The sequence below is a fragment of the Eschrichtius robustus genome, chromosome 10 (genome assembly GCF_028021215.1).
Source record: "Eschrichtius robustus isolate mEscRob2 chromosome 10, mEscRob2.pri, whole genome shotgun sequence".
NCBI lineage: Eukaryota > Metazoa > Chordata > Mammalia > Artiodactyla > Eschrichtiidae > Eschrichtius > Eschrichtius robustus.
Window position 1 is genome coordinate 108,495,757 of NC_090833.1, and position 12,995 is coordinate 108,508,751.

At 39.8% G+C, this 12,995-nt stretch overlaps 1 protein-coding gene across 5 annotated transcripts in view; it reads right to left on the reverse strand.

The window, feature by feature from the left end:
* The window catches only part of CCDC25 (coiled-coil domain containing 25), a 40,728-nt gene that overhangs the window by 10,787 nt on the left and 16,946 nt on the right, over nt 1–12,995 (reverse strand). For 4 of the 5 annotated variants that reach the window (XM_068552448.1, XM_068552451.1, XM_068552450.1 and 1 more), the window contains 3 exons: nt 10,027–10,102; nt 5,887–5,990; nt 5,483–5,685 (listed from right to left, as the gene is read on the reverse strand). In XM_068552448.1, the coding sequence (XP_068408549.1) occupies nt 5,483–5,685; nt 5,887–5,990; nt 10,027–10,102 (383 nt within the window). Of the gene's footprint in view, nt 1–5,482; nt 5,686–5,886; nt 5,991–8,169; nt 8,273–10,026; nt 10,103–12,995 lie in introns of those variants that run through there. The other variant, XR_011075122.1, reaches the window with a different exon arrangement.

A 12,995-nucleotide genomic window follows, 5' to 3' on the forward strand; every position in this document is an offset into this window, starting at 1 on the left:
GTGACTTGCCATCTTACCTGGGTCTTATACTTTCCTGACTTCAATCACCTGAACGTCAGGTTCCAATTCTGATCTCTGAGACTCCCAACTTTTAAATATCCCCATCTCAGGTAAACTTAGGCCCTACCCTTGGTCTTTTCTGATCTGTTATTGACTTGCTTATTTCTTCCGGTTTCAACGTTCACATGGTGAGCTTGATTTTGATGTTAATAAATGTTTGTTACAGTATGACAAAAGTCAAGTAAGTGAATACAAGATTATACCCTGAGAAAACCATAATTCGAAAAGAGACATGTACCACAATGTTCATTGCAGCACTATTTACAATAGCCAGGACATGGAAGCAACCTAAATGTCCATCGACAGATGAATGGATAAAGATGTGGCACATATATACAATGGAATATTACTCAGCCATAAAAAGAAACGAAATTGAGTTATTTGTAGTGAGGTGGACAGCCCCAGAGTCGGTCATATAGAGTGAATTAAGTCAGAAAAAGAAAAACAAATACCGTATGCTAGCGCATATATATGGAATCTAAAAAAAAAAAATGGTACTGATGAACCTAGTGGCAGGGCAGGAATAAAGATGCAGACATAGAGAATGGACTTGAGGATATGGGGGCAGGGGGCAGGAGGGAAGGGGAAGCTGGGAGGAAGTGAGAGAGTAGCAGTGACATATATACACTTACCAAATGTAAAACAGATAGCTAGTGGGAAGCAGATGCATAGCACAGGGAGATCAGCTTGGTGCTTTGCAACGACTTAGAGGGGTGGGATAGGGAGGGTGGGAGTGAGGCGCAAGAGGGAGGGGATATGGGGATATATGTATACATATAGCTGATTCACTTTGCTGTACAACAGAAACTAGCACAGCATTGTGAAGCAAATTTACTCCAATAAAGATGTATTAAAAAAATAAATAAACACAGCAGGTAAGCAGGCTGTAACCATGAATCCAACTGCTGAGATGCAACTAACTACGACACACTGCAGGGAGACACGGACACTCTTCCACAGCACCTGTACTTTCAAAACCTATGTAGACTCTCTTCTGCAACATCCTCTTACTCTAGGTATGGCTTACAGTGTAGCAGGTACGGAAAGAACATGCCATGTGAGGCTTCCTCCCTACACCTAGCCCTATACAAAGATTCTCTAAACTAAAATCCCATGAGATCCTAGGCTGCCAGGGCAAGTGTGAGCTAAAAAGCTGTCTAAAGAGCTAACGAACAAGATGGGTAGGTGAGAATTAATATGTGAAGCCTAAACAAGGGGAACTTTTCATTATTGTGTGAATGAATAAAATGGTTAATAAAAGATGTTAATATACTGCTACCATTTAGCCTCCACACTTTGGCATCCTCCCAAACAACCTAAATATTTCTTTAAAAAACTACCTAAAAGGATGATCTTTATGTAGACCTATCTACATTATCAGATCACTGGAATTTCTGCACACCGAGGACAAGGGTAAAGCACTCATTTGCAACAACAAGATGGAGTTCTGTCTCCAGGGGCTGCTTCCTGCTCTTTTCATCTGAGAAGGAAGTTGGTGCCTTCTGTGTTGTGGGCTTTGTTCTGTTCTGAACCTGAGGCTAATGGATATACTCCTGACTAGAGCTCAAAGAACCTGGACCATACAATGACAATTCCATCCATTTTTTTTCTCCTGGTAGAAATTAGAAATGAAAAGCTTACTGCCATTCCTGTTCAGAAAGTTGAAGAAAGGAGTCTAGAGTCTAAATAATGGCTTTAGAATTGGAAAGAAGTTGGATATCTTCTGGGTGTGAGGCTGTTAAGGATTTCTTCCCTGAAATCATCTGGAAGCACCGGGGATAGTGTCCAGGATGAGACTATCTTCTCAGTTTATCTGTAGAATCCCCTGAAGACTCAAAAGTCAATTTCCTTCAGCTATCACAGCAATTAAATTGGACATTCCTTACCAGATGGTCCAAACAAAAGAATCAACTGTTGGTGAAATTTAATGGTATTTTCCTTGTCAGAAAGGCAAGTGAAAGACTTCAGAATGAGAAGATTTTGTAGGCATAGCATTTGATCTCTCGGGTGGAAGAGTCAAAGACAGAAATTAAAGTGATGCTAGCACTGCAAATGTATAAAAACAGGTTATAGAACAAGTCCGAAGCTTAGAGCTTTCTGCTGGAGTTTCACGGAAGCTGCGGAATAGACTGGACAGAGGGCAGAAGAGAGCGGTAACAGTGTGTGTGAGCCTGAGAATCAGACCGAGACGAGCTACGTGCCTCTGAGCGAGTTACTTAACTGCTCCTCAGTCTCAGTTTCCTCTTCTACAAAATGCAGATGATAAAAACATTTGCCTCACATGGCTATTGTTAGGATTAAATGAGATAATGCAGTAAAGCACAATACAGTGTTGGGCAGATGACAAGTGTCCAAAAATGTTAGCTAATCTTTCTTATTGAATGTTATGAGTAGGGACTTCCCTGGCGGTCCAGTGGGTAAGACGCTGCGCTCCCAGTGCAGGGGGCCTGGGTTGGATCCCTGGTCAGGGAACTAGATCCCACATGCATGCCACAGCTAAGAGCCCACACGCTGCAACAAAGATCCCGAGGGCCACAACTAAGATCCGACGCAGCAAAATAAATATTAAAAAAATAAAAATAAAAAAATAAAGAGCCTACAAGTCTAAAAAAAATGTTGTAAGTAAATTAAGTGACATTATAGTGACATTATATTTCTAACATATAATATCATGTCTCTAAACAACATTACGGCAGAGTTTTAAGAGGCACAAAAAGGCATGTTTTCAATTTTTTCTCCACTCCGCACTAAAAACAAAAAGAATAAACTAGTCTAAATCCTGTATCACTCAAAATTCCACACATTTCTCGAAAGTAATGGTGTTGGTAATTTGTCTTTCACTCACAACACAAAATGGACTCACAATTCTACGTCAAATTGAACGTTTAAATCTCTGCATCAGTCTGTCTCATGCTGGCAGCTTATAACTTGGGGTAACACTTCCGGAGTTCTCCATTTGAATATTGTATTGTAAATGAAGTCACTCACCCTGTTTTAGCAGAACCCCCAACAGGGACGCGTGCATATGGATAACGAATAAATACCAGTGCTTGATCATAAAACCTCCATTCTGGCCCAATGATCTTTCTAATAATCCAGGGTATTCCAAGGAAACTAGGTCAGGACAGGGCAAGACAGCTCATGTTGATCCTATACCCTTCCCAAAGGAATCAATAACTTTTTTTTTTTTTGGTATACTTATCAGAAATGAAATCTATGGAAAATAGTGGAACAAAATCTAGGAATTCTGTGACTACAAGCGGCAGGATTAATTTCCTTCTTTCTCAAGGAAAAACTGAGGCCCCTTCAGGTATGGTACTATGCATCTATAGAGAGTCAGTACAGTAGGCAGAATGATGATCTTACCCAAATGTCTACGTCCTAATCTCCAGAACCTGCGAATATGCTACCTCACATGGCAGAAGGGACTTTAATTAAAGATCTTAGATGGGGAGGGGTGGGATAGGGAGGGCGGGAGGGAGCGAGACGCAAGAGGGAAGAGATATGGAGATATATGTATATGTATAGCTGATTCACTTTGCTATAAAAGCAGAAACTAACACACCATTGTAAAGCAATTATACTCCAATAAAGATGTTAAAAAACAAAAAACAAAAAACAAAGCTCATATCTTCTTTAGACTTCACCCTATGTAAATTTAGAGCTGTAATAAAGAGGAGAAGACTATAAATTGTCATGAAGACTGCTTGACACAGTGAGAATGGAGCTGATAACTTGGCAGTCTCTGAAAAGGCATGGAATCTGACTTGGTGAATAATAATGAGGAATGGAAAAAGAGAGTGGATAAGGTAAGATGATGAAAGTACAATGGTTCATTGTGTAATACAAGCAGGAAGAGAAAAGTAGTTCATCTCTAGAAGTTCTTGTGAACCTGCGAGCACTGAGATAAATGACATTTGCAAGGACTTCTCGGAAGATGCTGAAATGAAAGTGCCCGGAATGCTGTCCAGCTACTACTCGGCACTATTTTTCTAAAAATCAATAGATTCCAGAATTCATTCCCTTTCTGTTAATAGAGTTCCTGTGACTTCTCTCCATTTGTGTCCGATTCACTTATTTAAATTTAATTTAAAAGAGGTTTGATGTTCAATTTACAAAACTGAATAAATTTTTATCATTTTAAAATAAAATTAGAATTAAGAAAAAAAAAGATCTTAGATGGGGAGATTATCACGCAGTATCTGGGTGGGCCCAATGTCATCACATCGGTCCTTAGAAGCAGAGAAGGCTGTGGTCAGAGAGGGGGCTGTGACTATGAAGGGGCAGAGAGATGCACTGTTGCTGGCCTTGAAGATGAGCAAGGAGTCACAAGCCCAGGAGTGTGGGAGGCCTCTAGGAGCTGGAAGGTAAACAGATTCTCTCCTAGAGCTCCAGAAAGAAACACAGCCCCGCAGACACCTTGATTCTAGCCCAGTGAGAACTACTTTGAACTTCTAACATGAAGAACTGTAAGATAATAAATCTATGTCATTTTAAGCCACTAAATTTGTGGTAATTTGTTATAGTAACAATAGAAAACTAATATAATCAGTATTTTCATGGCCTTATACACTAGAATTTCAGGATCCAAGACGTGTTTTAACTACTATTTATTGTTTAAAAATGCTGTGTTTTGGAGCAGGCCTCTCCACATTAATTACTTTAAACTTTCGAAATCTATAAAAAAGAGGTTTTAAAAACAGCTTTTAAGAGTTACTAGCACTGGCCTTTAGAGCTGAGACAATTTCATTCAAATACCATAGCTAATGTAAAACACTCAATATAGTATCTCTTCTTTCCCTGAAGATGTTTACAAACCAGACTCTAAGGATAACCTATAATGGTTTATCTAAGATTAAAATTAGCTATTTTATTTCATACACTCTCATATCCTGCCCCTATAAAAGGGCAATTCATTTGACCAACACATTAGCATAAATGCCTTATTCTAACTCATTTAAGGCTTGGAGCTTGTTATATGTCCCTTCATCTACCAGAATACCAGAATATACTCGTCCCTCGGAATCCATGGGGGATTGGTTCCAGGACCCCCCTCAGATACCAAAACCTGGGGATGCTCAAGTCCTTATAAAAATGGCATAGTATTTGCATATAACCTACATACATCCTCCCATATACTTTAAATCATCTGTAGATTACTTATAATATCTGACACACTGTAAATGCTATGTAAATAGTCATAAAGGTAAATGCTATGTCAATAGTTGCCAGCACAAGGGAAATTCAAGTGTTGCTTTTTGGACCTTTCTGGAATTTTTTCCACCCCCAAACATTTTTGATCCATGGTTGACTGGATCCGTGGATACACAGGGCCACTGTACCATTCTTAAGGGTTAATCCCTAATTAAATCAGCAGTGAAGACTCTCCAAGGTCAACGTCAGTGCCTTAGCTCCAACATACCTAAGTTCGTCCATCTCCCTCTTCTTTTTCATCTCTTCCTTTTCTTTCCTTTTCATTTCCTGAATCTGGGCTTTCTTCTCATTCCTCTCTTCGCGGTCTCTGCATTCTTTCTCTGCCTCCAGGTCTGGGAACCGCTCCATTTTGGTCTTTTCCAATCGGTTCAGGATCTCATTCACTTTCTTCTCTACTGTCACAATTTTCACCTTGAGGGAGATGGAGGGAAAAAAAATACTGAATCTTTATGGGTTTTTTTTTTCCCCCCCAGAATAGGGCAGGGCTTTCCAGCAGCTTATCAACCCAGCTTGATTCCCTTTAGGAAAGAGACATCATGCTGAGCCCTCAACAGCAGAGACAGACACCCACTCAGCGCCAGGGCACTGCCACCCTGTGATGCTCACACTTACGTCCTTCTGCCTGTGAAAGCCTATCTGTCCCACATCCATGTCGGCCGTTTTCTTCAGGTTAGACCACGGGGTATAGACCACGTTGACGTTGTTCATCTTGCAGCCTGCCAAGAGAGACTGTCCTCAACATGCGGGCAGGAGGACGCTGAGCAATGCGTCCCCTCACCCACAATGAAGTCACCATAATCCAACAAAGGAAAAGGCTGAGAATGAACAAGCCACCAACTGTTTCAAACCACAAAATACTTTTTTTTTTAAAAAAGAAGCCACCCACAAAGGCAAATGGGAAAGCCGACAAACAATTCAAGCTAAAGTATTCTGATGAAAAGCAGGGTCAAGAGATCAGCTTCAGGGATCTTTGAGACTCTCTAAAATTGAATGCAAATTTTATTGTATGTGTTTTTAAAGAGAAAAGGACCAAACAGGTTTCCTCAGATTCTCAAAGGAGCCCTTGATCTAATAAAGGTTAAGCAGCAAGATAAAGTGATTCAAGACACCGGATTCCACCCTGCACTACCACAAACCAGCTGTGTCGCTTTGGGAAAATCCCCATGGCTCCTGGCATCTCATCTGAAACATGAGGAAACTGGACTAGTTTAGTAGAGCTTTTTGGTTTTTGTTTCTTTAGCCGTGGAACCTCTTTTACCAAAGAAAACATAACAAAGTAATCAAAGCAGAGATGCTCCGAAGGGGTGCCAGGTATCCTGCTCACTCCTCCTCCTGCCCCCCCCCCCCACCACCCCCACTTCGTGTTTCCCCTCCACCCCTGACAGCCTCCCAGGCGGCTCTGAGAATCAGTCTAATCACTGGTCCAGTGCTCTCTAAGGCCCTTCCAAATTAGATGGCAATACATTTCAATGTTTATTAAATGACCACGTACACTGGGGAAATCTGGTGAACACGACCTTACCTAAGCGATCAGTTAACATCGCCAAAAATGAGGCAAACTGGCAGCATGTGCCTCCTGACCGTAATGCACAAGACTGCACTTATGCAGTATTCCTGCCGCAAAATGCGTAATGTGGTCCTACTGAACAGGAAGCATCGGACCAACCCAAAGTGGTCTCCACTCTAAAAGTGTCAACGTCTTGAAAGACAAAGAAGTGTCCAGATTAAAGGAGACCAGCGATACATGACAAGTGAATAGAATGTATGATCCTGGATCAAAAAAAAAAAAAAATGCTATAAAGTGACGGTAGTGGGACAACTGACAAAACTTATACATGGACTCTGTATAACAGTATTCTACCCATGTGAAATTTCCTGAATTTGATCACTGTAATGCAGTTACTTAAGACAATGTACTTCTTAGGACATGCTGAACGGTCACAATGCCTGTGATTTTCTTTCAAATGGTTCAGCTAAAAAACCATTGAGTGAATTACAGGGAGAAGGCAAACAAATACGGAAAAACCGTTGATTCTAAATTTTCTTGCAACTTTTCTGTAGGTTTGAAATTTTTTTCAAAATTAAGTCAAAAAAAAAAAATCTCCACGTGCAACGCACTGTGGGAGATACAAACATGGATCAGATAATGGATCCTGCCTTTGAAGATTAAAGGAAGGCAGATAAGTACATAAGTAATTTCAATGAAAATTAGAAGTCATCAAGTGATGTTGGAAAGATACAGGTAAAGAGTTAAGGGAGTTCAGAGAGGGCAGTGGTCACTCAAAGCTGGAGGAAGGAAAAGGCTCCGTGGGAGAGGTTAAGTTCCTTAATTCTTAATTTCTTAAATTCAGCCTCCTCATCTATAAAATGAAAGTAATATCTTAATTCAGTAGAGTTGATAAATGAACAATCTGTAATGTTCTTGGCACAGTGCCAGGCATGTAATTAACATTCAATGCCAGCTGTTATTACTATTACTATAACTACAGCGTAGCCCTTGAACCTTAGCTCGAATCTAGACATGTGATGACTGAGCAGGAGTGTAATATTGAGGGCAGAGGGAACAATACAAGCAAAGGCACAAAGTAGGAAAACAGCAAATATTTGCTTTGGCTGGAGTACGAAATACATGAAGGGGAACAAAGTCTGTGTTCAGATCAGAGATGCTTAAGTGCCAGCTTAGGAAGTTTGGGTTTAACTGTAGAGACAAGGTGAAGGGTGTCACAGAAAGTGTCTAAGCTTTTAGAAAGTTTAATCTGGCAAGAGATTATAAAATGAATAAAGAAGAGGCTGACCAGATTCTCTGATGACAAACAGCGCTGAAGGTGGTCAACCAGGGACGGAAATATTTTAACAACACAGTGACGCAAATGTAGTGTACTTAGCAAATCTCACAGCAAAGACAATCTTCTTCACTCCTCAGCATCCTCTGCTATTGACTCCTGAGAGTGAGACGCTTGGGCTTAGCTCCTTATGAGTGAGCTATCCCTGTGGAAGGCTGAAGAGGAGAGAAGAATGATTCAGTGATTCAATGACCCTTCCTCTTTTCTGTTTTCTTTAGAACTGGTAAACTATAAAGGGATTAAGAAGAAAGAGGCCCGGCCAAGAATAATGAGTCCAAAGCTCTTTTAATAAATTCACATCTGCTAGCCAGGGGCACGAAAACACATTAAAGAGGTTGCAACACACAAGGAAGGAGGATAATGACGTAGTTTCAATTTTCATTATTTTTCTTTCCATAACCAAAGATTTTAACTGGAAATCTGAGGAGCTCTTCTTCTACTCATAAAAATGGAACGTCCTAAAACTAACTTCAATTTAATGATTTGTGGAGTTGAAAATGAATGGCTCTGTAAGACAAGACTTCCAGTTTCTTTGACTAAGCACCTGATTCAGTAAAGCTGCCGAGTGAGATGCAGGAAAACGCGGACTAAGTGATGGGGGAGGGAGCACACTGCCCAGCTCTTCTCCTATAATCACCAGCTCCCGGTACCTGCTGTCAGCTCTGTGTCTGCCCCATGCTTATCTTCTATGCAAACCATATTTTTTCCGAACCCTCTGGATCACCCCTCAACTTTATATCAAACCAAACTTACCTCTACCTTATCTAGGTCCATGTCCTACAACTAAAATCCAGTCTACTAGCTCATTCCTAGCAGAATACCATCACCCAGCTCCCCTTTATAACTGCCACCTCCACTCCATTAACTGTCCTTCTTGACCTGTACTGACTTGACAAATTAAATCTTGTACAGTAGAACTAAACCAGCACCAAGGCCAATACTACAGGTCCTACTTAAAACATGGAGGCCAATTGTCTCAACACTCTTTGCACATTAGAATCACCTGGAGAGCACTGTAAAAATACTGATTCTAATGCATCACCCTAGACATATTATTTAAGGTTCTCTGGGAGATAACAAGATCAACAGACTTGATACCTTCACAATTTACAGGGAGAAGAAAGTATGGAAGGAGAGAAGGAAAGAAAGAAAAAGTAGGAAAGAGTAATTGGGAGACTTGGGTTCTAGAATCTAGTAACAAATAATAATGGAAACAAACACATCAAACATTACAAATAAAGCCATGAGACACATCTCTTGCTTGGCAATTAACATAATGCAATTTCCAAAAGTCTTTCTACAAGTAACCTTAGGGGTAGGCAGGTCTAGACAATTTTCTTTTTTAAAATTATTTATTTATTTATTTATTTTTGGTTGCATTGGGTCTGTTGCTGTGTGCGGGCTTTCTCTAGTTGGCAGTGTGCAGGCTTCTCACTGCAGTGGCTTCTCTTGTTGTGGAGCATGGGCTCTAGGTGCACAGGCTTCAGTAGTTGTGGCACGTGGACTCTAGAGCGCAGCCTCCGTAGTTGTGGCGCACGGGCTTAGTTGCTCCACGGCATGTGGGATCTTCCCAGACCAGGGCTCAAACCCGTGTTCCCTGCATTGGCAGGCGGGTTCTTAACCACTGCACCACCAGGGAAGCCCTAGACAATTTTCTATTCAAGGTAAAGAAAACAGGGTAAAAAAGACTTGAGATGGGGCCATGAAAATTAGAGGGGCAGGGAGGTTGGCTTTCAGTTCTCTGACAGGTAGTGCAACTGCCACCTTAAAGAACAAAACAGGGGAAAGGCATATTACATGTCATTCCCTTGACTCAAGCCAAAGTCAGTAATATGTTCTCTAAGATGTAATCCATTTCAGACACACAGAAAGCAGTGCTAATTCTGAAAACACCTCTAGGAAAACTGACCTTGAATGCTATTGGCCTTCACAAGATGGGCACAGTCCATTAGTACTTCCTTTGGAATGTCTTCTATTTTCTCCCCCTGAAACACAAGAATAAACCAAATGGTCCACTACCTTGTTACTGATCAATACTGCAGCACTTTTATAGGGCTTTGCTACCTTACTAGGCACAATTTTATTAAAAGCAGGGGCTCTTCAACTGTATTTCAAAACACTGAAAAATGAAGTCCATTGTGGAAATGTTTACTTTAAGAGAAGGCAGTAATATGGAAAATCCTGACTTAATTAAGTGGGGAAAAAAACAGGGTATGAAAGAAAACCACTAAAATATTAACTGTATTTATGTCTGAGTAATTTTTCCCTCTTCTCTTTCTTACTTTTAGAAACCTTGTGGAGAAATGGTGCCTATTTTTGGCAATGGGAAGTCTTCTTAGCTGAGGTCCCTACAAACTCCCTCTCAAGAGACATCTTATAGTTTTGGGTCTCCATGATCTGGTAGGACATCTACCCTCGGCATTAGTCAGGAACCAAGCTCCTGGTGTGTTAGATATAAACTTCTACCATAAAAGAGAAAAAATACTGATTCATTCTCTTTACAGATACCGTATCAAAGTCAAAGCTGAATAAGCAAAGCCATTCCAAAAGAACAAAAATATCTGAGGCAAGAGCTAGTGGAAATCAACTCAGCACTTGGCTATTAGGCATGGGATTACTGAAGCACTTCTGTCTGGGAATGAAATGTTTTATCTACCTAAATATTTGAGATAAATTAAGTTTATTCCATTATGTTTCTGTTTTTTTCCTTATTTTAAATGTTTCAAAATGGGAATCTCAATTACCTAAATTTTGACCAAAAAATACGTGATTTAAGTTTGTCACTACTTTAACGCCACACCTCATCCTGTGAGAGTCCCTGACCAGCTAAATAGAGGATTCTGAATTTACCATCTTGATAACACAATGTCATCATCATGAATAGCAACCATTAGACTAGGCTATAATATAGTGACAGTGATGCCTTCAGGGGCATCTAAAATACACAGAAGCTGACTGACCCTATACTAAATAAATCAAATAAATAATTAAAAAACAAAACAATAGCTACCACTTTTTGAATATCTGCTTTCTGAGTGCTAGGTACACTAAATAAATGGCCATATGAAATGGATAGTACTACGTTCACTTTGCCAATGAAGAAAATGAAGCTTAGAGAGGTTAAGCAACTAGGCCAAGCTCCCCAATATCTAGTAAGTGACAGAGCTGAGAGATGAACCCAGGACTAACTAAAGCCACGCTCTAACAACTGGCCCCAGAGTGTGGTGCTTATGGAGTTTCTGTGCAAACGTACAGCTTCTTGGTCCTTGCTATATCAGGCTATGTCACAACATCCCTTCTTGCTATTCCTGAAGCAACAGCCTCTTCTTGTTTTGCTACTTCTAATATAATATGAGCAGACCAAATAAAATAAAATAATTCAGCTTAGCATTATGCATAAAGTCAGAGTAAACAAACTCTGCATGGAGAGTGTAAGGTACTCTCCATACGTAAAGGCCAGAATTTTGACTGTGGGCTTTGTGCCATCTGTGTTAATGAGATAAGCGACCTCTTGATAAGTGAGCTTTTCCTATAGGTTTTCAAAAATCAAATAAGCCTAGGAAAAAACACTTGTTGAATATCCATGATCTTCAAGGCCTGGGTTGAATTCACCTGAACTTGACAAAGAAAGAATGAACACACATAGCGCTTAGCATGTGCCAAGCATTATTCTAAATGCTTCAGTTATGCTAGCTCATTTAATTCTCACAACAACCCAGTAAGACAGGGGCTGTTAGCTCCCTTTTACAGATGAGGAAACGGGCACAGCTGAATAACTTGCTCAGAGTCGCACAGCTGGTAAGCAGCAAGGTCAGGATACAAAGCTGGCAGTCTGGCTCCAGAGTCTGGGTTCTGAACTACTTATACTTAGTCTCACTGCATCTCCAACACTTACTTGGTACCTACCAAGTACAAAGGGCTATGTCGTTTACTGCAGGAGATCAACCAGGTAAAAGTTCCGCAAGGAGCACATATTTTTATCTAGCACATTATGTGCTTCCAAAAGAAAATGAAATCAAACTCCTGTTCAAACAAGTTCTAACTGGTGGCAATGTGAACTTGGGACTACCCACCGTTATTTCCATTTTCTGATGCAGCAGAACCCAAAGGAAAAAATTTAATCTGAACCAAAAGGAAAGTTGGGAACACCATACTTTATTTTCTCTAGACTTAAAATAGTTCCAAAATGGCAAGAAGTTGCCTAGGAAAATTCAGAATTTTGTTCCAGCAAAGAGTTCACAATCTTTTTTTTTACAACACAGTTCTCAAAAATATAAATAGAATAAGTAAAGATGTGGTAGAACGTTTTACCTTGCTAGTAAATTAAGGAGTAAATATTATAAGCATAATGAAGTAGCATCTTGTATTTATTAAAATGGTCAAAAGGTTGCTATTTTTCGGAAGTTATAAAACCCCAAAAAGTTTTTGGAAAACCGATATATATCAGGTAGCATTTTAAACCAGCATAATATTTTCAAAGGGCAATCTGGCATAAAAGGAGTTATCAAAATGTTTATATCTTTTGACCCAGTAATTTCATTTCTGAGAACTACTCTAAAAAAAAAAAAAAAAAAGAAAAGAAAAGAAAAATAGAAAGTAGTTCATTAAAAAAATAGTTCTTGTTGGGGATTCATAATGCTGAAAACTGTAAACAACTTATATTCTGACAAGGGAGCTTTCAAATTAACTGTGGCATATTATCAACTCAAAGCAGCCAGTCAAAACAATAAATATGAAAATAATGCAGTAACGTGAAAAAGTCTGTAAACTGTCACTTTAAAAGTAATACAATCTTTTTGATATCGAGCTCCATGAGCTGTTTATATATTTTGGAGATTAATCCTTTGTCCGTTGTTTCATTTGCGAATATTTTCTCCC